The following is a 26,749-nucleotide window of genomic DNA, read 5'->3' as shown; positions in this document are numbered from 1 at the left end:
TCTGGGCCTCGGAGGAGGCTTTCAGGTCAGTTCCAGCTCAAGGGCCTCTGAACCCTGTATCTGCAATGCATGGTATCTTGAGCAATAAGAGCTTACCTTCTACCTCTGGAGGGCAGCCATGGGCAATAGCAGTAGTCTGTGTGTTTTGGGAGTTCCTGACAACCCTGACCAACACCTCAAAAGGGGCTTCTCAGGCCTGGTGCTGGGAATTTTATTAGGTGGTCTTTGGCTCATGGAAGGAACATTGTCAGCCCACATGAGGAAATTGCATTTATACAGGTACTTACATGTAGTAAAAGGAGCAGGCTGCTTTTCGTTGCCCGGCTCCCGTCTAGCTTTACCCAAAATAATTACATGGAAACTGTATTCATTTAAACACTGCTTGGCCCATTAGTTCTAGTCTCTTTTTGACTAACTCTTGTAGTGTGGAGTTGCGGGCAGGCCTGCTTTTCACCTCACCCAGCTCCCGCATGGCTAGTTTAGTCCCAGAAATAACAACACACAAATTGTATTCATTTAAGCACTGCCTGGCCCATTATCTCTAGAGAGTTAGTTACTGACTAACTCTCATATCTTGATATTAACCCATTTCTAATAATCTGTGTAGCACCATGAGGTGGTGGCTTACCGGAAAAGATTCAGCATGTCTGACCTGGTGGCTGGCTCCATGACTTCTGTCTCACTGCCCTCTTCCCAGCATTCTGTTCTGTTTACTCCACCTACCTAATTTTCTGTCCTATCAAGGGGCCAAGGCAGTCTCTTTATTGACCAATGAAAATAACACAATAGACAGATAACCCTCCTTCATCATTTCCCCTTTTTCTGTTTAAACAAAAAAGAAAGGCTTTCATTTTAACATAGTAAAATTACATATAACAAAACAGTTATCAAGCAAGAATTACAGTCACAATATTTATAACTATATCTTTATCATAATAATGGAAAACTATAACTATGACTATCCATTCTTCAACTCCATCAAAGACTCCAGAATGATATAATATTACCTAAATAAACAAGAAGTAAGCAACTTCCAAAACTCTAGAAATGACAGAGACATCTTGCTGCCTGGACAGTCACCCAAAGTTCCTCTGTATCGTTGGGGGCACCCATCTTTGGCCTTCAGGCCCATAATATCCAGAGACATTTCCATGAAGCAGGAAATTTCAAAGGCAGTTCAGTCACTATCTGCTGTGTCCTGCAGAATGTCTCGCAGACTCTTTCATGAATCAAGAACCTCGAAAGATCATCACACCTTTAGGCAAGTTCAGCAGTCCTCTCTCTGCGGGTTCTCTGTGTCCAGTTTATACAACAGTTCAGGCAAGAGCAGTTTCTTGCCCAAATGGCTAACCAACTCCTAAGGAGCCTCTTCGATGCCCATCTTCCTCTTGAAGTAGATTGGTGTTGCCAGGAACAGACGTGTCTCATTGTCCTAAGTTATTAAAACATTAAATGCCATGTTTTGTAGTCTTTGAAAGATATGAAGAATGTCTCTCTGAAAATATATCTATGCACATCTAGAAAATCAAACTAACATTACTACAAGCTTGACTATTATAGATGATTATCCATTAACAACCTATATTTTTAATTATACATTGCATTTTTAAATGAACTATACAATCACAATACATCAATCAAGATCAGAAATATATATACATATAACAAAATTGACCTTAAAGTCCATACCAATGAAATTATTCATATCTATATCATATCCCCCTTTAAATGTAAAGGAACATTTATAAACAATATTTGGGAATATGGACGTAGTTATTTCTCTCCAAACTTCTTCCGGCTGTATAGGGGCACTGTTAATCAGGTCTTTCATGGTAAAACCTGTCTGCCAGGTTCATCTCAGTTGGCAATTGAGTGAAGTAATTTCTTGAGAGTGTTCACAGCAACCTTTCAGGAGGACGTGGTCTATCATACCATATTGGGATAGAAGCAATCCACAGGGTCTCATCCTCTGTGAAAACAAAAGGACCTCCTTTCCAAAGCATCATATTCTTAGACCCAAATTCTGAAGTCAAGGTATTTTCAAAATATCTATCTTGGATTAGTTCAGCAGCATTTATATACAAATATCTTTTAGCAGCTGTTGCTCCTTCCTCAGCATTCAAACAATTCAAAGAGAGCATAATAGCATACAGTATCAAGATTCTCTGTGTATTTTCCATCTTTATGCAGCTTTATTTTAACCTCTATTTCTTTTATTTTTACTTTTACTTTTAGAGACAGGTTCTCTGTATATCTTTGTCCTGGACTAACTCTGTAGACCAGGCTATCCTTGAACTCACAGAGATCTGTCTGTCTCTGCCTCCCCAGTGCTGAGATTAAAGGCGTGTGCTACCACACATTGAACTCACAGAGATCTGTCTGTCTCTGCCTCCCAGGCATTGGGATTAAAGGTGTGTACCACCACACCCTGAAGTCACAGAGGTCGATCTACCTCTGCCTCCCAAGTGTTGGGATTAAAGGTGTGTACCACCACACCCTGAAGTCACAGAGGTCAATCTACCTCTGCCTCCCAAGTGTTGGGATTAAAGGTGTGTACCACCACACCCAACTACTTTCTTTCTTCTGTTTTTTTACTTTAAGAACTTTAACTTTTAGACTGCATATATTTTTAACACACTGTAAAACATTTAGAGGTTTTCTTCATCTTTGAGTCTCTCTTTCTGTATATCTCTCTTTTTCTGACCACATGAGACTTTAAGGAGAGGATTAAAGCCATGGCTTTGACAGCTAGATCCAGCCCATTTCTTAACTTTCCAGCCTCATGGCTGAGATACCAGCCAGAGCTGTGTTCACTGCCACAACTCTATGGCATTTCAAGGTCCTTGCTAGCAAGCAAGCTGTAGTATTCTGCTCACAGACCACATTCAGTCGGACTGCCTGCCTGAAAGAGTCAGAGTTTGCCCTGGCAGGACAGCCCAGAAAGCCGGCATTTTAAAACAGCACAGCTTTTTTCCTGCTACGGCTGAAAACCGAAAAGCATGCGTTCAGCTTTTTGTCAACACCATTTAAGTGTTTTGTAACAGGACCTTTTAAAAGAGCTGCAAGGTTTTGCAGCTGAAGCTGAGTCAGGAAGCCTCCCTTAGATGAGAGTGCTTGTTTGCCTCTAGCAAACAGAGCAGACCTGAGAAATTGCTGCTACCAACAAAACATGCTTTACTCTATTCTTTCCCAAGCTTTCTCAAGCTTTCTGTGGATTCAGTTATCCACGTTGGGCGCCAAACTCTCACATCTTGCTTTAACCCATGTCTAGTAATCTGTATTGCCACTTCACTGTGACTTACTGGCATGAGTCTAGCCACTGTCCGTCTGGGAGAGGAGAGCCATGGCGTCTGCCTGACTCTGCTTTCTTTCTCCCAGCACCTGTTTGGTCTACTCCACCTATCTACATTCTGCCCTATCAAAAAGCCAAGGCAGTTTCTTTATTTAACCAATGAAAGTAACACATAGACAGAAGACCCTTCTATACAACTTACATGTATCACAGTTTTTGTTTTAGTTAATAGTATGATTCCTTTTGACCTTTTTAGACAGTCTTACTGATATTTTACTTTTTCCTCCTTTTTTTTTTTTTGAAACAAGGTTTCTCTGTAGCTTTGGTGCCTGTACTGGAACTAGCTCTTGTAAACCAGGCTGGCCTCGAACTCACAGAGATCCACCTGCCTCTGCCTCCCAAGTGCACCACCTCACGGGTTCCCTCCTTTTTTATTTAACCTCCTCCCAGTCCCAAATTAGAGACCCTACTTTTCTCTACTGATCACTTATACTTTGCAGGTGACCCTTTATAATTTATTTAATCTGTAGTTTTGTATATGGTAGGCCTTACAAGAGCTAACCATCTCCATTGCTCTCTCGTGTCCAGCCTAAACAATTTCAGTTGTGAGATTTACAGTCTTTTTTTTTCCCCAGTACTCAATGCCTTAGACATATTCTCATCAGTTTAGTGAATTAGGTACAACTTCCAAGTACAGAGTATGAAATGTTTTGAGAGTAGGGAAAGATACTTTTAAAAATATTTTTAATTAATTCTTTGGGAATTTCATATAATGCATTTTGATATATTCACACCCACACCTTCCCCCAAATCTCCATATATCTATCTCCTATCTCCCCATCTCCCCTAACTTTATGTCCTTTTCTTTTTTTATTGATTTTTATTGAGCTCTACATTTTTCTCTGCTCCCCTCCCTGCTTCTCCTCTCCCCCCTTCAGCCCTCCCCCAAGGTCTCCATGCCCCCAATTTACTCAGGAGATCTTGTCTTTTTATACTTTCTATTTCCCATGTAGATTAGATCTTTGTAAGTCTCTCTTAGTGTTCTCATTGTTGTCTAAGTTCTCTGGAATTGTGGTTTGTAGGCTGGTTTTCTTTGCTTTATGTTTAAAAGCCACCTATGAGTGAGTGAGTACATGTGATAATTGTCTTTGTGTGTCTGGGTTACCTCACTCAAAATAATGTTTTCTAGCTTCTATCCATTTTCCTGCAAAATTTAAGATGTCATTTTTTTCTACTGTGTAGTACTCCATTGTACTACATTTTCCTTATCCATTCTTCAGTCAAGGGGCATTTAGGCTGTTTCCAGGTTCTGGCTATGACAAACAATGCTGCTATGAACATAGTTGAGCACATGTCTTTGTGGCACAATTGAGCATCCTTTGGATATATACCCAAAAGTGGTATTACTGGGTCTTGAGGAAGGTTATTCCTAATTTTCTTAAAAATTGCCACACTGACATCCAAAGGGGTTGTATGAGCTTGCATTCCCACCAGCAATGCAGAAGTATTCCCCTTTTCCCACAACCTCTACAGAATACATTGTCATCAGTGTTTTTGATCTTGGCTAATCTTACAGGTGTAAGATGGAATCTCAAAGTTGTTTTGATTTGCATTTCTCTGATGACTAAGGATGCTCAACATTTCCTTAGGTGTCTTTCAGCCATTTTAGACTCCTCTGTTAAGAATTCTCTGTTTAGGTCTGTACTCCATTTTTTTTTATAGGATTATGTGTTCTTTTGGTGACCATTTTTTTTGAGTTCTTTGTATATTTTGGATATCAGACCTCTGTCTGATGTGGGATTAGTAAAGATCTTTTCCCATTCTGTAGGTTGTCATTTTGTCTTGTTGATTATGTCATTTGATTTATAGAAGCTTTTCAGTTTTAGGAGATCCCATTTATTAATTGTTTCTCTCAGTGTCTGTGCTGCTGGAGTTATATTTCGGAAGTGGTTCCCTGTGCCAATGCGTTCAAGTGTACTTCCCACTTTATCTTCCATAAGGTTCAGTGTGGCTGGCTTTATGTTGAGGTCTTTGATCCATTTTAACTTGAGTTTTGTGAATGGTGATAGATATGGGTCTATTTCCATTCTTCTACATGTTGATATCCAATTATGCTAGCACCACTTGTTAAATATGCTTTCTTTTTTCCATTTGATATTTTTGCTTCTTTGTAAAATATCAGGTGTTCGAAGATGTGTGGATTGATATCCGGGTCTTCTATTTAGTTCCATTGGTCCTCCTGTCTGTTCTTATGCCAATACCAGGCTGTTTTCAGTACTGTAACTCTGTAGTAGAGCTTGAAGTCAGGGATTGTGATGCCTCCAGAAGTTCTTTTATTGTACAGGATTGTTTTGGCGATCCTGGATTTTTTTCTTTTCCGTATGAAGTTGAGTACCATTCTTTTGAGGTCTGTAAAGAATTTTGCTGGGGTTTTGATGGGCATTGCATTGAATCTGTAGATTGCTTTTGGTAAGATTGCCTTATAATCCTTTTAAAAAACTTATTTTGTTTTTGTGTATGCACATATGTGAAGGTCAGAGGACAATTTGGAGGGCTCAGTTCTTCCTTTCCCCAATATGGATTTTGATGACTGAGTTTTGGGCATCCTGCTTGTGCATCAGGTGCCTTACCCACTGAGCTATCTCACTGGCCCTGATGTTTGCAGTCTTTTACTCTTTTCCTAGTTTCTCCTTTACCCCAGTGGTTCAGTTCAGTCTTCAGAGTAACAATTCTCAAGTGTGCTTCTGTGTGCCATACCATGTGTTCCACATTGTTGCTGAGTAAATCACAGTCACCTCCATTTCAGTGTCCAGAATTTGTCATGTTCTGTTGTAAATCTTCCTTCATCTAATAGCTGGCAGCACCAACTATCTGAAGCTGAGGTTTCTTTTTACCTTTGTGTCCAGTAAATCATCAGATCCTGTTGGTACGTCACCTAAATATTTCTCTAGTTCTTGCCATCCCTTGTAAGTCAGGTGACAATGTACTTTATAGTTGGCACTACTCAGGAATGTTTTTAGTTCAGGCATTCAAGGCCAGCCTGACGACATAGTAAGCTACCACTTTTGTCCTCCTATCTCTGAGCTTCTGTTATTGGTTAGGGTTGCTATTGCTGTGATTAAACACCATGATTAAAAACAACTGAAGACGGAAGGGTTTGTTCAGCTTAAGTTTCCACATCACAGTTCATCAAAGGAAGTTAGAACAGTACTCAAGCAGGGCAGGAACCTGGAGACAGGAGCTGAGGCAGAGACCATGATGGGGTGCAGCTATTGGCTTGCTCATCATGGTTCTTATAGAACCCAGTACCACCAGCCACAGTAGACTGGGCCCTCTGGCACCAATCACTAATCAAGAAAATCCCTGCAGGCTTACCTACAGCCCGACTCTATGGAGGTGTGTTCTTTATTGAGGCTCCCTTCTCTCAGACATCTCTAGCTTGTATCAGTTGACTTAAAACCAAGCTCACCTTCTTACCTGTTGGACGTTGCAGATTTCCCGAGCTGGTGGGTGAATATTCATATTTCACCATGGTCTTAATATGCATCTACCAAGTTCTAATGAAGTTAATTAGTCTTTCTTTCCATTTCCATTCTTGTGATACATCTGTTTATCACTTTTTACCCATTTTCCTAATATTTTTTTAGGAGTTTCTAACAGTATGTTTTGGAACCTGGACCAATCTTTTTAGAGTTATATGTTGCAAGTGTCTGCTCACGGCTCATGTCTTTCTGTCCTTCTTTGTTTCTATTGCTGCTTGGGAGGGACCCTCCCCCACCCCGAGGGATCACCCAGTTTTAAAGTATAAGCAATTTCGCTTTTCTCTACTATCTCTGAACCCCAGTCCCATAGAAGCCTAGATGTTGGGTCCATTTTACAAATTTCTGTTGTAGGTCTTTCTAATGACTCCAATTTACCCAGCAGTCAGTTCTGGTGTGCTGGGAGTGCACTAGAGACACGGTCCTTTTCCCGGGGTCTCATAAGTTTCACAATCAAGATTCTGAAATCTTTCTGAAATTCTTTTTTTTAGGCTGGACCTGAGTATGGTCAAGGAATGAACCCCATCAGTCGCCTGGCCCAAATCCAACAGGCCAGAAAGGAAAAGGAGCCTGATTACGTCTTACTTTCGGAACGAGGGATGCCTCGCCGTCGAGAGTTTGTGATGCAGGTATTTTTAGCCGTCACAGTAAATGTTTCTGAAGTCAGTGAAAAGACTGCGGCAGTCCCAGGGTGGCCCAGGGCTGTGGTGGAGCAGGCCGGGCCTGGGAGGCTGTGGAACTGTGTTTACACTGTACAGCATTCATTCCTTTTAGGCTCACCTATCAACTTGGAAACATGCTGGTGTCAAGGACATGTCAGATAGACAGCATGGGATTTGGAAGGGCCTGTGAGTTCACATGGTTATTTACTGCAGAGTTTATCATTTGATGTCTGTCTCTTAACCTTCCATGTTACATTTTACAGCCAGGGTGATTGACTATTACGGTCAGAGACAAAGGGAATTAGAAACAAATTAAGAAGAGGAGATGTAGGGATGGAAGTGGGCCAAGGGCATAAGGTTACAGAGCCCTCTGGAAAATTAGAATGTCTGGCCTGGCCAGTTGACCATGGCAGGGACTGAGGGAGAGACCTAACTCTGTTTTGCAGCCAAGAAACTTGAAGACTGTTTGCTCTGTATGAGCTAGGAGTCAGGTCAAATACCCAAATTGCCTTGTTCTTTTCAAGCCTGCCTGGACCCATCTATGTTTGTCACTTCAAGCCATACTCTTGAAGTAATCTTGGTTTTAATTTTTTTTTAATTAAGAAACATATCCAGGGCTGGTGAAATAGCTAAGTGACTAAGAGTATGTACTCCTGTAAGAGTGTGTACTCCTCTCCTCGTGCAGAGGGCCTGAGTTCAATTTGTAACATTCCATCAGATAGTTCGTAACATCACAACCAGCAGTTCGTGACTGCCTCTAACTACAGCTCCAGGGGATGAGGGGTTTCAGACACTGCTGGTCTCTTTGGGCACCTACACTTGTAGTCATATACGTACACAAAGACAAGAACAGCGTGCATGCACATACACACACACACACACACACACACACACACACACTCGCATGCGCGCACACATCCATGCACTTGAAAATAAAATAAATCTTTAGACAGAACACTGAACAGTGGGAAGAAAATAGTAAACTGGGCCCCACCCAGCAAGTAGGGTCTGTGCCACACTGCTCAGCGTGACTTCTCACTGTCCCCCTGATTTCTTTATCCCTCCATAGAAATTTTAAAGCTAACTTCTAACCTTGTTGTTTTAGACTTAACCGAGTGCATAGCTCTGAAAATTATGATATTTTTGCAGTAATATTTATTAGAAGATACTAATAACCAGTGTATACTTAAATTTTCTTTATTGTGTTTGAACTTTAAAATTTTTCTCTTGTGAAAGAAACTTAGAGTGAAACCCAAGGATCTTACTTTTTATACTATACAGATAAAATGAACAACAGTTTACTAAGTATTGACTACATATCAGGTATCTCAGCATCCAAATATGGATCCTCGTATTAAGTTTTGCAATTCTGTATGTAGGCGATACCGGATATTGATATACGGGACCATAGTAAACATTTACTATGTCGTTGTTGTTTTCCTGTCAGACCTCTGGAAAGCCCAAGGTTCCAAGCTAGGAGTTTTCCTGTGGTTAGTAACGGACGGTGTCTAGATGTCATTAGGACCCAGGGCAGTGCTCTGACATCTTCACTACAGAGAATGTATTCATTGCTTTTGCTGTTATAGTCTTAGTTCTTAAGAAGTCAAGGATCTGCTTAGTAAATACCACAGGTTGAAAATACAGACATGTATTTGGATATATCTGCTTTGGGCTGTGTTATATAGTTTCTTTTCCATGGAGTGTACTGAATACCAACTTTGGGAGAGGAGTTCAGAGTGTATTTGACTAGCTACCATTGTATGGGATTCATAAACATTCAAGTCAAATGGGGACATTTTGCTATGCTTTTACACTGGATTCAAATGTGTTGCCCTCTCTCCTGGATGCTCCAGTAGATTTATTACAATATTATAACAACCTTATTAAAGGAAAGACTTTTGTATAAACTCATTAAGAAGTATTATTATGGTATAGTTGAATATAGAAGAATATATATCTAGAAATAATATGTTTGTTTTTATCTATGATGCCTCCCCAAATTGAGTTTGTATGTTACAAAATGAATACAAGTTACTTACGCTGATTACTGAATAAAGAAAAGAAATTTTTTTGATGACATTATTTGGATAGTTCCAAAGCAAATTTATTTCTTGGGGGTAGGAGTATTGTTGGGGGTTCAGCTCATGTAAATGATTAAAGAAAAAATTTGATCATCTTATATCTGTGACATAATAGAGAGGTGCTTTGCTCAGGCATTAATATTTTAGTGTAAAATCTTATTTGTAATTTTATAATCTCTGAGCTTTGTTGGAAGATGGCCCATGTGCATCTTTTACTTTTATAATGAAGTGATTCTTTGAGCTGCCATTGTGTTCGTTTAACAAGGAATGAGAATCTCAGCAGTGTGTCCTTTCAGCCCTGGATGACTCTGGGCTAACAACTCAGACTATTGAGTTAACTGCCCACCAGTCAGTTGTGTGAGGCAAGGGATGGGTGAGGAGGGAACATGAGTCTGGGAAACACCTGTTAGGAAGGAAAAACGTCTTAAGAAAAGATCAAAATAGGTCAGGTGGAAACCTGGCAGACACAGACAAACGGTTGGTGCCAGGATAGGGACAGCACTGCAGTCAAGACCAAAGGCAGGAGCCTGGGTCTGGTGGGCATCAGGCCTGCAGAGGTAGATGTGGGGTTGAAGCGGGGAAGCTGGACGGAGAGTCAGTGAGGTGTGTGTAGTGTGTGATAGCAGGGGAAAGCTGTTCAGCAGCTGCTTGCGGCTTGCTCAGTGATCTTTGGTTTCTGTTTACTTTGGTGAGCATTTTGACCCCCCCTCCCCTCCCCCAGAGAAGCAGAGGAGGTTTTTGACGCAGCTGGTCTAATCTTTTCACCAACAGTTGTTCCAGAGCAGTGTAAGGGCTGGTCAGTCTGGGGAGCGAGCCAAGCCCTGGAAAAAGAGCAGGTATTAGAAGGGAATAGCTGAGGATGAGAACACATCTTCCTTGGGGCTTGTGCTGAGGTCAGGGTCAGGCCAGCACTGATAGGGCAGGGACTTTGAGTTCACGCTGCTCCAGGGACTGCCATGAGTGTCTGGTACAGCAGTGCTTCTCAGCGCAGCCCACAGAAGGCCATGCACTGGCGTCAGGTGGGCCTTCTCACCTGGGAGAAAAGCACAACCTGTCTGAAACCACACGTTTGCACGAGGTGTGAGAGCTTTACAGCCGCTCTGCGGTGAATGCTTTTGTAGTTTCTCATGCTACAGCAGCTGTCTTTTAGGCTCCACTCAGGTTCCTCGGGAGTGCATTTCTTTACTAATCACTTGCATGCTTCTGTTTTAGTTTCTATTTTGTTGTCTTTGTGTTGTAGATACCATTTTTTTAAAACAATCTCTTTTCATTTTATGTTCCAACCCAAGTTCCCACTCCCTTATTTCCTCCCACTCCTCAGAGAGGGTAAGGCCTCCCATGGGAGTCAACAAAGTCTGGCACCTCACTTTGAGGCAGGACCAATGCCCTCCCCCCCTATATCTAGGCTAAGTAAGGTAACCCTCCAATGAGAATGGACTCCAAAAAAGCCAGTTGAAACACAGGATAAATCCTGGTACCACTGCCAGTGGCTCCACCGACTGCCTAAGCCACACAACTGTCTCCCACATTCAGAGGGCCTAGTTTGGTCAAGTTCCCCCACTGTCAGTCCAGAGTCAGTGAGTTCCCACTATGTCAAATTAGCTGTTTCTGTGGATATCCCCCTCATTGTCTTGACCCTTTTGTTCAAATTATTGCTCTTTCCTCTCTTCATCTGAACTCTGGGAGCTTGGCCCAGTGAATAGCTATGAATCTCTGCATCTGCTTCCATCAGTTACTGGATGAAGGTTCTATGATGACAATGAAAATAGTCATCAATCTGTTTACAGGGGAAGGCCAGTTCAGGCACCCTCTCCACTATTGCTTGGGATCTTTCCTGTGGTCATCCTTATGGATTCCTGGTAATTTCCCTAGTGTCAGGTTTCTCAATAACCTCATAATGGCTTCCTCAATCAAGACATCTCTGTTCTTGCTCTCATCTCTGTCCTTCCCCCATCTTGACCATCCTGTTCCCTCACATTCTCCTCCTCTCTCCCCTTCCCCTCTCCTGTTCCCTTTTCACCCTCCCCCCCCCCTCTCATGCTCTCAATTTACTCAGAAGATCTTATCTATTTCCCCTTCCCAGGGGGATTCATGTATATCTCTCTTAGGGTTCTCCTTGTTAACTAGTTTCTCTGGGGTCATGGACTATAGGCTGGTTATCCTTTTACAATATCTAAATCCACTTACAAGTGAGTATGTACTATGTTTGTCTTCCTGGGTCTAAGTTACCTCACTCAGCTTGGTGTTTTTTAGTTTCATCCATTTGTCTGCAAATTTTGAGATATTGTTTTTATTGTGTAAATGTACCACATTTTCTTTATCCATTCGTTGGTTGAGGGGTATCTAGGTTGTTTCCAGATTCAGGCTATTATGAATGATGCTCCAATGAACATAGCTGAGCAAATGTCCTTATGGTATGAGTATGCATTCTTTGGATATTGTTCAAGAGTGGTATTGCTGGGTCTTGAGGTAGGTTGATTCCCAATTTTCTGAGAAACTGCCATACTGATTTCCAAAATAGTTGTACAAGATTGCACTCCCACCAGCAATGGAGGAGTGTTCCTCTTACTCTACATCCTCTCCATCATAAACTGCCATTGGTATTTTTGTAGATCCATTCTTTTTTTTTCCTTGTGGAAATGATGGTATTTTATTTCAGTGAATGGGGCTCGGACAAATAGATGCAAGACATGAAAATACACTCAAAGTAAGTCATAGTCATGTTTGATAGCCAAAAACTATAAAACTCTTGGAAGATCTGAACAAATTTTCATGACATTGGATTAAGCAAGAGCTATCTAATTATGATATTAAAGCTTCAAAAGACAGAAACAAAAATAAATAGGACTTTATAAAAATGGAGAAAACCATTTGGTCTTCAAAGAATGCTACAAAAATTGAAAAGATAATTAAAGATTGATAGAAAATATTTCCATACCATACCACCTTCAAAATACGTCTAGAAGACATAAAAATAGTTACAACTAAAAAATATTTATTCAATCCAATTTAAAGTGATCAAATGATATAACTAAAATTTCTCCAAAGAAGACTCTAGCATAACAGATGAGCACATGAAAATCACCCAGTTTTTGATTACTAGAAAAATACAAATCAAGTTCACAGTGACCTACCCTGTAACATCTACTGAGAGCTGAAATCAATCAAAAAAGCAAGTAGGGAAAAATAGGTGTTGTATGTTGACAAGGGCATGGAGAAAGTCATCACATTTTCGTATGTGCAGGAATACAAATGCCTCAGCCATGTGGGCACAAGCTTTGACATTCTTCCCCCCCCCCTTTTTATTGATTTTTATTGAGCTCTACATTTTTCTCTACACCCGTCCCTGCCTCTCTCCTCCGCTTCAGCCCTCTTCCATGGTCGCCATGCTCCCAGTTTACTCAGGAGATCTTGTCTTTTTCTATTTCCCATGTAGATTAGATCTATGTATGTCTCTCTTAGTGTCCTTATTGTTGTCTAAATTCTCTGGGATTGTGGTTTGTAGGCTGGTTTTCTTTGCTTTATGTTTAAAAACCACCTATGAGTGAGTAATATGATAATTGTTTTTTCTGGGTTACCTCACTCAAAAAAATGTTTTCTACCTCCATCCCTTTGCCTGCAAAATTTAAGATGTCATTTTTTTCTGCTGTGTAGTACTCCGTTGTGTAAATGTACCACATTTTCCTTATTTAATCTTTGATCAAGGGGCATTTAGGCTGTTTCCAGGCTCTGGATATGACAAACAAAGCTGCTATGAACATAATTGAGCACATGTCCTTGTGACACAATTGAGCATCCTTTGGATATATACCCAAAAGTGGTATTACTGGGTCTTGAGGAAGGTTATTCCTAATTTTCTGAGAAATCGCCACATAGACATCCAAAAGGGCTGTATCAGCTTGCATTCCCACCAGCAATGCAGAAATGTTCCCTTTTTCCCACAACCTCTCCAGCATAGGTTGTCATCAGTGTTTTTGATCTTGACCATTCTTAGAGGTTTAAGATGGAATCTCAGAGTTGTTTTGATTTGCATTTCTCTGATGACTAAGGATGCTCAGCATTTCCTTAAGTGTCTTTCAGCCATTTTAGATTCCTCTGTTAAGAGTTCTCTGTTTAGGTCTGTACTCCATTTTTTATTGGATTGTTTGTTCTTTTGATTACCAATTTTTTGAGTTCTTTGTATATTTTGGATATCAGACCTCTGTTTGATGTGGGATTGGTGGTGAGTAGATTCCATTTCTCAAAAGTGATTGCTTTACTAAAGCTTAAAAGTAGTGATGGGAATTGTAGCTCAAATCAAACTGAAACTAATAAATAGCTAATTATACTCAACTGTGGAAGCCAGACAGGAATGTGTATGTTCTGGATCAGGACGAACAACATCTATTAGGGTTGTAGACAAGAACCAAAACTGCAAAATATTGTTAAAGTCACCACACTGTCCACCTGGAAACTGTATTTACCTGTGCATATGTGCAGTCATTGCTAATATCCAGTTGATTATCAGTGAAATTTTTTGAAAGTGGCATGAAGCTGTTCGAGTTTATTTATTTATTTATTTTTATTTTGGTTGTTAAATTGTTCTCTTATTTTTTTTGTTAATTGCTCAGTCAAGTTCATTATTGCTCCATACATTATCCTCCCCTCTTTTAAATTTAAATTTAAGGTATAAATCTTCTTTACATGCCAATCCCAGTTTCCTTTCCCTCTCCTCCTCCCACTGGAGTTTCAATTCATTTTACCATGTTCTCTTTCATTTCATTTTAAATTTATCTACCTGTCTATCTATTTTACATTTCAACCACAATTCCTCTCCCTCCTCTCTTCCCAGCCCCCCACCCAACATGGAACTTTATTTTTTTTTAATATTTTTTATTTTAAATAAAGTGATGTCTGGTAACATAACCCAACTTATCAGACATGAATTATATGTTGGGGTTTCTTGTTTACTTTCTAGTAGCTTTTAAGAATGTGAATTAGTAGAAATTAACTCTTACTTTCTAAAGGGAACTCCTACATAGGAGCTGTTTCATATTTTCCTGTGTTGTAATTTTGCTTTTTCCTGTATGTGTTGAGGAGGAGGGAGTGGGGCATACATACATGCATGCATACAAACATACATACATATTATATATACGTATATATACGGGGAGAGAGACGCATCTCTGTGTGTACAGACCTGAGGCTGACGTCAGGACTCAGTAATGCAGGGTCTCCCAGTTAAACCCAGAGTTTGCTGCTGCTATTACCTAGTCCCAGCTTGCTCTGGGACTACCTTCTTGGCCTTCCGCTTTCAAGGCTCACATCCTAAGAGAATCATCACACCCTGTGCACACACTCCTTGTGTAGATTCTCTGGGACCCAAGTGCCTGTGCGTAGCCAATGTTTAACTAACACTGAACCATCAATCTCCTCCTTTTCATTTTTCATTCATATATTTTAAAAAGCAAAAGTACTTTAATAAACTCAGGTTTATCTGCCCTTTTCTTATGATAGCTGTATAAAAATTCAGATAAGCAAAGAAGTACTATGCCTTACTATTCTCAAACAAAAAATAAAAACCATGTCTTTGCTTAGCACTTCGCTGTACTATATAAACTCTAGAATTGTCAGATAGTGTAAAATACATGTGAGAGTTCGATAGGAATTCAGTGAATTTACAGATCAATTGACACATGAATTACTTTATTACTATTGCCTGTAACCTATAAACATGACACATTATACTATTTATTAGTATTTTCTCTTTTAAAGATTTATTCATAATTTGTATTTTGTATGTAAAAAGTATTTTGCCTGCAGAGATCAGCAGAGGGCACCCAGGGAGCTAGAGTTACAGTTGCGGGCCTCCTTCTTGGGTGTTTGTAAACTAACCTGAGTCCTCTGTAAGAGCAGCAATATTTTAATGTCATTTTGTAGATTCCTCCTTATAGTTTCACTTTTCTTTTTTTAATAATTTGTCTTTTTATTTTATGTGCATTGATGTTTTGCCTGCATGTATGTCTGTGTGAGGGTATCAGATCTTGGAGTCACAGACAGTTGTGAGCTAACATATGGGTGCTAGGAATCGAACTGAGGTCCTCTGGAAAAGTGGTCAGTGCTCTTAACCACTGAGCTGTCTCTTCAGTCCATAGTTTCACTTTTCAATTTAATTTTTTATGACTTTATTTCTAAAACAGTTCTACTCAATTCAGCAAACGTGTGTATAAGATGACTCACATATATTTAAGTACATGTGTGTGTGCACATTATGCTTAAATTGCTTATAAGCAGGGTTTTTTTGGCTTGTTTTTGTTTTTGTTTTGTTTGTTTGTTTTGTTTTTGCTTTTCAGGACAGGGTTTCTCAGTAGCTTTGGAGCCTGTCCTGGAACTAGCTCTGTAGACCAGGCTGGCCTTGAAGTCACAGAGATCTGCCTGCGCTAGCACTGCCCGACTGATTCTCTTCATTTCTGAGCACTAGTGAGGCATAGTTGTTGGTATTCCTATTGTACTGATGCAGAGTCTGCAGGCCAGGGAGCTGTTAAATAGCAGCGGCTTAGGCACGGTGGGGGGGGGGGAGACACCACGTGGTTGAATTTCCTAAGTCTTTTTCTTCACCGCAGTACTATACTCAGCCTTAGATTCATTTTCTTTAGGAACTATTTAATATGCTCTTTTCCTTACTAGATATTGAACCCAGGACCCTGTCTCTGTTAGGAAGTATTCTACCACTGAGCAGTGCCTCTAGTCCTAATAGAAACCCATATGAAGTTTGGACATTAGTGAATTTCCCCTTTGTCAGTTTCCTGCTGGAAATAAAGAGTTCTAAATGAAGTTAGAATAAATGCTATGTTGATATAAACTTTATTTTGTATTTGCTTAAATGAGTATGATTTAAAAGCTCAAATAATGTAGAAATATTTAAGGAAGTAAAAGGCTTAGCAGAATGCCACCTGAGATGACCACCAGAATCTGAGGACCGTTTCCCCATATTTTCTCCATGTGTATTTTCACTTGTATATATAAAATTTACATGAGTGAGATTTTACCTTTTTTATTTTGGACTAACCTTCACATTTTTTTGAGTTCTGTGCATTGCTTTATAATGTCAGGATTTCCCGTTTGCTAATACAACTAATTAATTTCTTCAACCTCAATAGGTCAAGGTGGGCAATGAAGTTGCTACTGGAACAGGACCTAATAAAAAGATAGCCAAGAAGAACGCTGCAGAAGCGATGCTGTTACAGCTTGGCTATAAGGCATCCACTAGCCTTCAGGATCAGCTCGACAAGGTAGGGATGGGCATTGATGTACCTGTGCCTCCTGTCTGACCTGAAAGTGATTAACATATGCTGATCTCATCTGCTCTCACAGTTGACTTGAATTTTAATTTCCTTGAGGCAATGCTTTGTGAGATTTTGCTGCTAGAAACTGGCATCCACTTGTGGGGAAGGTACAGTGTTGGTGAACAATAATAAGTCTATGATTGGAAATGCTAGGGTTTCTGTGTGATAGTTCATACCAATATGATATTGTCTGACTGCTTGGCTTCCTCTTCTCTGTATTGTGCTGTTAGGGACAGGAGCTGTTAGTCTTTGTTTCTGGAATACTGCTGGAAACACTGGAAATAAAAAGTTTACCTTAGTCCTTTAGGGCAGGAGTTATATTAGGCACACTCTCTATAAACCAGTTTTATTTATTTCTTTCTGCTTATTTTAAACTTAAAGGTAAACTGAGAGAGTATTTATTTTTCTCCCAAGACCCTGTTCATATGCCTTTATTTCTTCTGCAGAGCTAATGACATCATTAGCACCTGCCTCTGTTGTCGGGGCCTGAATTCAGGGTGTAGCAGATAGGGTGAAGAGAAAGAAATTGAATTAATTTTCTTTTTTATTATTGTTTTGTTATCTACACTTATGAAGAAATTATTTGTATTAAGCATTTTGTTTACACAAAAACAACAAAACAGGTTTAACATGCCCTTTATAAAGGTAGTTTTCCTTTATATTATATTTTATTTTCTATGTGTTACACTTTCCTTTCTCAAGGACTCCATTTTGGAGAGAGCCTTAGTTTCCGCAGGGGACACTCCTTAAGCTTAGAGGGAGAAACGACATCTTCTGGTGAACACTTAGCTGTACTTTTCTCAAGGCTACTCCCATTCATTTCAGTGTTTAAAAAATTCATTTGCCTGTGTGATGGAGATTACAATTCTGGGGATTTTTGTTTGTTTGTTTGTTTGTTTTGGCTTGGTTAGTCAATATTTTTTCTCCTTTAAAAAGTATTTGTAATACAAAATATGGCATATGTTTGCATTTCAGTAGATTTAGGTTATGTATATGTTTTAATTAACACGATTATATTGACTTAAAACTATGAGAACTATAAAAATATGTCAAAATAAGCCATTTTAGAGACATTTATTTGTATATTAAGTGAAGAACAAAACAAAACAGTATTTCCTTTGAGAAGCCTTTTGTTTGTTGTATTTTTAGTATATTAGCAAGTGTTCTTCAGAAAAACAGAACCTGCAAGATGTGTGCACATGTATACGTGGGTGTGTATGAGTGTGTGCATGCGTGCACCCTGACTATGCACATGTATGTTTGCGTGTGTGCGTGCACATTTGTAAATATACACAGACTTGGGTAGTTTACAGTCTGTGGGAGGGCCTAGCACGCTGGGGACTCAAGAAGCAGTCCCACTTCAATCCATAGACAGGCGCTGGAGAATTCCTTCCTGAGGGAAATCAACCCTTTGTTTCATTGACACTATCAACTGACTGCATGTGGTCCTCCATATTGTGAAGGGTAGTATGCTTTACCTAAAGTCCACCAGTTTAAATGAACAGCTCGGCCCAAACTTCCTTAGAAATATACCAAATAATGTTTTACCAAATACCTGAACTCTGGATGTATGAAATCCACCCTCACACTCACACCTACTCAATGCCAGATACTTAGAACTTCCAAGGTAACAGGTGGATTGAAACCTAGTCCTTACTCTCAAGGAACTCGGCCATTAAGTATTGGGAATGAGGCATTTTGATCATATTGCAAAGAGAGGGAAGGGAGATCAGTCAGTCACTGTTTGAATGCAAAGTAAAGGGTTTAAAGAATTGTTCATTTAAGATTTCAACTTAATCTAGTTATGTCCATAAAAAGTGATTCTCTCAGAAGTATGGAAAATGGATTTGACCTGAGAGGCAGAAAGTAGGGGAGGCAGCCAAGGAAGCTATTAGAATTGTTTAGATGTGGAGGATCTGAACAAAGAAACTGGTGGTGGGCATAAGGAGAGAAAGAGCTCAGGGATATTTTATATGTGTGTTTGTTAAGATTCAAGTTTAAATAATATGTGTGGTGGGCACATAAGGAAAGGGAGCCAGAGGATGACTTTTGCAGCCAGGTGGTAGTCTGAGCAAAGACGTCAGCTGGGAGGGTGGAGTGTATTGTGCAGTGCCAGCTTTTGACCAACTGATGACTCGGGTCTTCTCGGAGAACAGCAGGTGCTTTTAGCCACTGAGTTGTTTCTCCAGCCCGGCCAGTCTTCCCCAGCTCTGCATTCATCCTGGTGTTTCTTTCCTTTCCTCCTTGCGCAATTCATGCATAGTCATCGTATTTATAGTCCGTTCCCACTGGATTCTAACTCTCTGGCGCTTCACTTAAAGTAATACAAAACAATTACAAAAGAAAAAGACAACAACAACAAAAACTCCAACTTTAGGGTATGGTTACTCTTTATTTCTTGACTTAGGAAAACTACCTATGAGGTTTATGACTTCAGACACTTTGGTTTGCATTTTTAGAAGGCAAATGTTAATAATCAGATATTGAGGGAGAATGAGATCATCTATATTCATCCAAAGCAATTAGGTCATTACCAAATTTATCTTGTCTTAAATGTCAGAATTGGTGGTGGTTAATACTCTTGGACTACTTATTGCACAATAATTTCTGTGTTGAAAAGAATGTCTGTTTTAGAATTTTGTAGTCAAAGGTTTCAGTAGTGGTCTTGTAGCAGGCTCTCTTCAGGCCCACCAACCAGCTCCCAAATCATGACGTGGAGGCTTACTATTAATTATGAATGTGTGACCTTATCTTATGCATGTCCCACTAGCTCTTATAACTAAATTGTTTTTCTTCCTTTTTGCCTTGGGGATTTTCATCTTTCATTCTGTATGCCCTACTTTCCTGCTTCCTCCAGGTAGCTGTCTGACTGGCTGACCCGTGGCATCTCCCTAGTTCTCTCGTCTCTTTTTTCTCTTCTCTTTCCTCTCCAGCCTAGCTTCCTCCTCATGTGTATTCTCTCTGCCTGCCAGCCCTACCCATCCCTCCACTGTGACTGTTCTGCTTTTTATTAGACCAATCAGGTGCCTTAGGCAGGCAAGATGAAACAGCAACACATCTTTACATGGTTAAAGTAATATTCTGCAGCATAAACAAATGTATCATGTCTTTACATAGTTAAAGTCATATTCTCTCAGGAGATAAATGTGGAGATGACAAAAAATTTTGTCTTAAGCAGATGGATAAGGAGATAAAGAAAGAGTTCAGTGCTTCCTGGTTTGTGTTATGCTGCTAGTTTTTTTTTGTGTTTTACATTTCTTCTGTCAGTATTTGTTTCCTTGCCACCTTAAGATGTATAATGAAAGAGACAAAAAATGTGTAAAAATACACTTATATTTTGGTGATACTTACTTAGCAAAGGTTTTTTTTTCCAGAATGGACACAGTAATATTTCTGTTCTTATTTTGATCTTAGAAAGGTTGAAGACACTCCTTTACTTCTTGAGTAAAAGTTATTGACTGTCTTCTATGTACTACATACTATATGTGGCAGGTTTTCTTGATGCCTTGTAAACAGACAAACTCATGCTTGAAACCTGAAACAACTCAAAACAGTGAACAAAGCGGTAGACTCAGATAGGAAAGGGCCAGTGTCCTGTTCACACTAGTTACTCCTGCAGCTTCACCATGGGCGAGAGTAGGAAGGGGGCAGTATCCTGTTCACACTAGTTACTCCTGCAGCTTCACCGTGGGCGAGAGTAGGAAGGGACCGGTGTCCTGTTCACACTAGTTGCTCCTGCAGCTTCACCGTGAGTGAGAGGTAAAGAGGATACACTCAGTAGCCATGGGAGAGATTTTTGCCCTTGCTAAGTGATCAGTCAGCATTGTTTTAATATGCCTGAATCTATAGACTTCAACAGTTGTTTTAATCTTTCAGACGGGGGAAAACAAAGGATGGAGTGGGCCGAAGGCTGGATTTTCTGAACCAACAAACAATAGTAAGTTCTCGTTTTTATTATATGTAATTGGTAATCATCACTGGTCCTGACTGGTTCTGTTTAGGCCATAGGTGCAGTACTAAGCATTGTGGAAGGAATAAAGGAATCACAAAAGCTTGCTTTCCTGAAACTGATGAATAACTGGAAAATTAAGACAAACACTTAAATCTTTAAGCTACTACAGTCTGTGTGCCATTAATCTACATGGTGATAACATTTTAAAGGTTTTCATTTTTATTTAAATAATATTCTTACGAACAATAAAAAAATCTAAAAATATCTCTCAGTTTCTAACAATTTCAATTTCTTAGATATAAAGCAATTTTTGTGTAATTATAATACAAATTTTTCTTTCTTTTTTTGAACCCAGAACTTTGTGCATGGTAGGCAAGCATTCTGTCACTGAGCTGAAGCCCCAGACCTTGTTTATACTATTTATAGTATAGACTGTATATGGTACATATACCTTATCTAAATTTTATTTATATTTATAGCATAATTATATACATTATTTATACTTATAGTATAAATAAAATTGTTATGCTATTTGTATTTAGCATTGCAACACACATTTTTATATTTTGTTGAGCTCTTAGAATTTTTTATGTTTTATTAAGGTTATTAAGTTAATATTAGATTGTAAGTATGAAATTTCACAACTTTGTTCCCCTGATAGTTAGATACTTAAAAAAAACAACTTAACTGTTTTCAAAGGTATATGACTTAGATTCTTTTTTTTTATCATGCATACAGATATTTTTCTTTAAAACAATTTTTAAAATTTATTTATTTTCATTTTATGTGTATGGGATTTTGCCTACATGTAATTCTGTGTACCATGTGCATGCTTGGTGTTAGCAGAGGTGAGATCCCCTGTAACAGTAGTTATAAAACAGATGTGAGCTGCCATGTGGGTGTTAAGAATCAAACCAGCATCCTGTAGAAGAGCAGCCAGTGCTCTTAATCACTGAATCATCTCTCCAGCCCTAGACATTGTTCTCCAGTATCCCATGATGATGCTCAGTGGAAGAGCGCTTGCCTAGCATGCACCATGCCCTAGGCTGGATTACCAACATCTCAAAAGATAAATATCTCTCCACCTGAAAGGCATCTATTTTTTCACTGTGAATCAGTGAATCAAAGCACTGCCCAATCTCATCTTATTTCTAACCCTCTGTCATTTGAACACTAACGAAGCTTAATCTGCACATTATCATAATGTCTGTACAGTCTTCGGTACCAGAAGTTCATCTTTCTTGAAAGGAAGTCAGAAATGGTTCTTATGGAACCATGCTCATAGAACTGAGTTCTTGGACTATCATAAAAACTTCCTTTAAGTAATAGCGAGATAATAATCCTCCTGGGTTACTTTTCTGGAAACAATTTAAATCGGTGAGCTGTACACCTTGGACTATATATTCACGAGAATGATACGTGTGGACTGAGTCTGTAGTCCTGGGAGAAGTCTGTCAGTTCGGGTGCTTAGTTTCTGCTTTATTCCTTTGGTGTTTGCATGTGTTTGCTCGCAAGTACTTGGTAAGAGGATGCATGGAGCATTAAATTGATTGTATTTTATGTAAAGAACTTAGCACTCAGCATCTATTAGTAAGCTTGTAATAAATGTTGGTTTTTATACCTTTCCCTTTTGTTTCGGAAAGGATATGATGCTGTCTACATTGCCCAGAAGTCCCGTTCTTACACATTTTTTTATCAGTTTTTTTTTTGCATGCACATTCTGGCCAAAGAATATATAGTTTCCTTTTGAAAGGTGACATTTGGTGCTGGTTAGTTTGTGAAGGATGTGAACATAAAGTATATGAATATGGAAGACATAGTTACTAATCTGACCTCTTAATTATGAGAGCACACTGTAGATGACCTGCACCCTGCATTTATTAAGTTGATATTTTGGCCCTTAGAATTATGTTTTTTTAATTTTATTTTACTTTTTATTTTTTTAGTATATGTGTATGTGTGCATCTCTGTGAGTAAACGCCATGTGTGTGTGGGAAGTGCCTATGAAAGCCAGGATAGGACACTGGGTCTCCTGGACATGTGAACTGGTGGTTGTGGACTGACTGATGACTGACTAATGTAGTACTGGGACCCCAGCTTGAGTCATCTGCAGGAACAGCATGTGCTCTTAACCCCTGAGTCATCTCTTTTGCCCCTGATCTTAACTTATTTTTAATTTACTGAGGGTTATTGTACCTCTTTTGCAAAATATAGGAAGAGGCCAGTGAATTTAAAATTGTTCCATTGAGATTTGAAATGAGTGTTTCTTCACCCCTTCCTGCTTGTGAGAGGTAAGGAGCAGACCTAAGGCTCAGACTAGGTTACTGCAGTGAGGAAAGGCAGCCTAGCTCTGCACAGGGTTGCTTCTCACCTCCAATCTACCTACAGCCTGTGAAAGTTACTTAGACATATTAGGAAAAGTCTCTCCTCGGGAATTGATCACCTGGACAACAAATCACTTCCTAAAAATTAGTTTAAGTTGAGTTATTGTGGTAATGTTCTGACGGATTTCTTGTCACTTAAGTTCTTGCTATAAGTGATCTACACCCATGTTAGCTTCTTGAGGGAAAGGTCTGAGCATGAAGGCCAGAAGGCCACGAGAAGACAGAGGCTGCCTGTGCTGACCATCTAACCTGAAGCAGTTCTGCTTACATCTTATACTGACCGTGTTTGCCAAGGGTAAAGTTAGGAATCTTAATTATGTAACAGTAAAGTGATTAGCAGCACTGAATAGAATCTTTAAAAAAGTACTGTTGCTTTGCAGAAACACTAAATGGCTCTCTTCACTATTTTCCTTCTCAAACTCTTTGTTACTTCAATTTCTAGCCAACCATTATTTGGAAAAATAATACAAAATTAACTGGGAACCAAATGTACTAGAATTAATAGAGAATGCAGAATTGGAAGAGGGAAATGTTAATCTGGCACACTGGCACCTAACTATAAGTAGACAAAAATGTTAATGTACATGTGCATTTAATTTTTGTGGTGGAAGTTTTTTTTTAAAGATTATGGTCATAAGAAACTGCTAACAATTACAGCTAAGAAATAGTTTAAATGATTTTACAAGGGATGGTGATTACATAGCCTGATTCCTCCGTTTATTTTCTTGGCTTGGTTGCCTGCAGCTTTAAGATGTGGACCCAATTTCTGTTCCTCAGGCTTCTTCATTTGCTAGACTTCATCAGAAGGTAGACTGTTCTAAGTGTGTTTATCCTTTGACTCGCTGTCATAATTATGTTGAAGAACACATTACTCTGTAATGTGAATTTGTGTTAAATTTAGCATAGGGCAATTTTATGCTTGGCACACACATAAAAAGCTGGGTTTTTACAGATGAATGACTAACAAAGCCTTAAAAAGCTCATGCATTTTAAAGATCTACTGATGGCTCATGGAAAACTTTGTAAAATATTTAGATATAGTTCAGTCGATAATATCTTTGCACTCACATTCCATGTTTCCTATTAATACAAGGTTTTTGCTTAAAAACAAGTTCATTGTTTCTTAAAGGTGAACTCTGGCTTAATTCAGAGTTGGACTAAGCTCAAAGGTGTTCTCTGGAATGTGCCAAATCCACCCACTAAAAGATTATTTTGAGGAATTTTTTCACATTTTCTGTTAACCTTTAAAACAGTTTTCTTCAGCTCTGAGAAGTAGATGGGTCTTCTTAGTTTGTCAGCGGTGACCCAGAACAGCCCTCTGGGACACGCTCCGGTTCTGTCTGTCCTTCCACTGACTGCTGAGTTCCCAGCATTTTATCAGTTGTGTCGTACACATGTCTTATGAAGGCCGTGTATCCTGAAGCCAGTAGGCCACGCCATCCCAGAGGTTCCACGCTGGACAGACGGGCAGCTTCTCACTGCTGCCCACGTATTAGAACCTCTGCTCTGCTCTTTTTCTTTTCCTAGTCTTTACACTTGGTTGTTTTTTTTTTTTAAATAAAGTTTTATTATTGGAAACACACCACTTTGCCTCTTCTTTTTAGTTCCATTACTGTTTCTTTACTGGTTGGTCTGACTAGGACTTCTAGTACTTTTTTTTTAAAGTTTGTTGTTCAAGGATTTCATATATGGTATATTAATGCATTTTGATGAAATATCCCCTGTTGCCCTTTCCTCAAATTCCTCCCATATCCTCATGTTATCGTTTGATTTTCTTTCCTGTGATAAAACACTGAAAAAAACCAACATGTAGAGGAAGGGGTTTATTTACCTTACAGATTATAGTCCATCACTGAAGGAAGCCAGGACAGGAGCTTAAAGCAGGAACAGAAGTAGAAACTATGGAGGAATACAGTTTACTGGCTTACTCTCGTACGTCTTCGCAGTTTCCTTATGCAGTCCAAAATCACCTGCCCAGGGCACTGTTGCAATTAGATCAAAGCAAAAACAAAACTTAACAGTGTAAAAGGCCTAGTACTCAAGTCTGCTACTCATTCATGGTCCGGGCTCCAGGGGATTGGGAGGCTCTACCTCTCAGCTCTGGCTCTCAGCTCGTCTCACAGGCTCACATCAGCTCTGTTTCGTACCTGCTACTATTCTTGCTGTTCATTCCGAAGTCCTGGCATCTCCGGCGTACTAGGGCCTCCATAGCCACTGAGACTGCCCCTTCATCCATGCCGTCTTCTGGCCTTACATCGTGCCAAGCCTCAGCTGCTCTCCGTTGCCCTTCCATGCCTTCAGAACCAGTACCATCTGGGACATTCTTACACATAGCTGGGTTCTGCTTTCAGCTTGAGATGCAGCCTTGGTCTTCCGCTGGGCCACAGCTTATGTGTGCTAACCCTAAGGAAATAATTCACCAGAGATTTTGTCTCCATAATGCTGGTCTCTTGTTAATCACAGCTGATTTTTTCAGTCCGCCAACCAGAAACCACATATTTTTAAGATTCTTAAGTCAGATATATCACGGGAATGGCCCTGATTGATGAGTCTTTGCTTCCCTCTGAAACTTTACAAAGTAGACCTCCATCGTCTGCATTTCTCTCAACACTCTGGTCTCCCAAGCTCCCACCAAACAGTCCTTTACATTTTGAACACTCTGGCCTTTCCAGCCAGAGCTTGAGACACTTTGACATTCTTCCCCCAAAACAACACCATCAGGTCTGTCAGAGCCGTAGCCCACTCTCTGTCCTGATAGTTTTCTCTTGCAGTGATGGAACATTCTGAGCAAACCTGACTTAAAAGGTCTGCACATCCTGATTGCAGCTCATCATCTGTGGGAAGTCAGAGCAGGGGCAGGAATTGGGAAAATCTCTGGCTCACATTCACCTACCTTTCTTATAATCTCCAGGACCACATGTCCAGGGGTGGTACCACCCACATCAGTTGTTAATTATGAAAATGTTCCACAGTCATGCCCCTAGGTGAATCTCATGGAGGGAGTTCTTCACTTGAGATTTCCTTTTCTTAGATACGTCTAAGTTTGCGTCAGGTGACAAAACTAATAAGAACAGATTTTAAATAAAACAAGAAAACATGCAGTGAGATGGGATGAATTTGCCCCTGATTTTGATTTGGATTTGACCTCATTTGCACACTTTCTGTCCTGACTTTCAAGTAACTCATTATAGGTTCTTATATATTGTTTTAGAATCATCTTACACATATGCAAGTAAATGTAAATACTCAATCTTCTAGCTTCTCAGATTTATTTTTTAAAATAATTTTCCTTTTTCATACAATGTGTTCTATCCTGCAGATTCTCTCAGACATTTATACATATAGAGAGACTTTTTGCTATTAAGCTATTATTTAATTGTTTATAGTATTTTTGTTATAAATAACCTATAGGCAGAGTTTATTGTCAGGATCACAAATCAGCTCTGTCCTGCTAGCTGCTCCCAAGTAACCACACTGAGACTTAATATTAATTATAAATGCTCCACTGATAGCT

General features: G+C 39.5%; 2 protein-coding genes across 10 annotated transcripts in view; one reads left to right on the top strand and one right to left on the bottom strand.

Annotated features, from left to right (window-relative positions):
* The window catches only part of Stau2 (staufen double-stranded RNA binding protein 2), a 305,215-nt gene that overhangs the window by 131,692 nt on the left and 146,774 nt on the right, over positions 1-26,749 (top strand). For all 9 annotated transcript variants that reach the window (XM_085677373.2, XM_085677369.2, XM_085677375.2 and 6 more), the window contains 3 exons: positions 7,323-7,460; positions 16,714-16,845; positions 20,776-20,836. In XM_085677373.2, coding sequence (XP_085533499.1) covers positions 7,323-7,460; positions 16,714-16,845; positions 20,776-20,836 — 331 coding nt within the window. The remainder of the gene's footprint in view (positions 1-7,322; positions 7,461-16,713; positions 16,846-20,775; positions 20,837-26,749) is intronic.
* Ly96 (lymphocyte antigen 96) overlaps positions 1-26,749 on the bottom strand; it is a 415,901-nt gene that overhangs the window by 329,822 nt on the left and 59,330 nt on the right. The window lies entirely within an intron of this gene.

The sequence above is a fragment of the Myodes glareolus genome, chromosome 16, assembly GCF_982192425.1.
Source record: "Myodes glareolus chromosome 16, mMyoGla1.1, whole genome shotgun sequence".
In the NCBI taxonomy this organism is placed as follows: domain Eukaryota; kingdom Metazoa; phylum Chordata; class Mammalia; order Rodentia; family Cricetidae; genus Myodes; species Myodes glareolus.
Note: the sequence above shows the minus strand (reverse complement) of the source record. Positions and strands in the feature narration are given on the sequence as shown.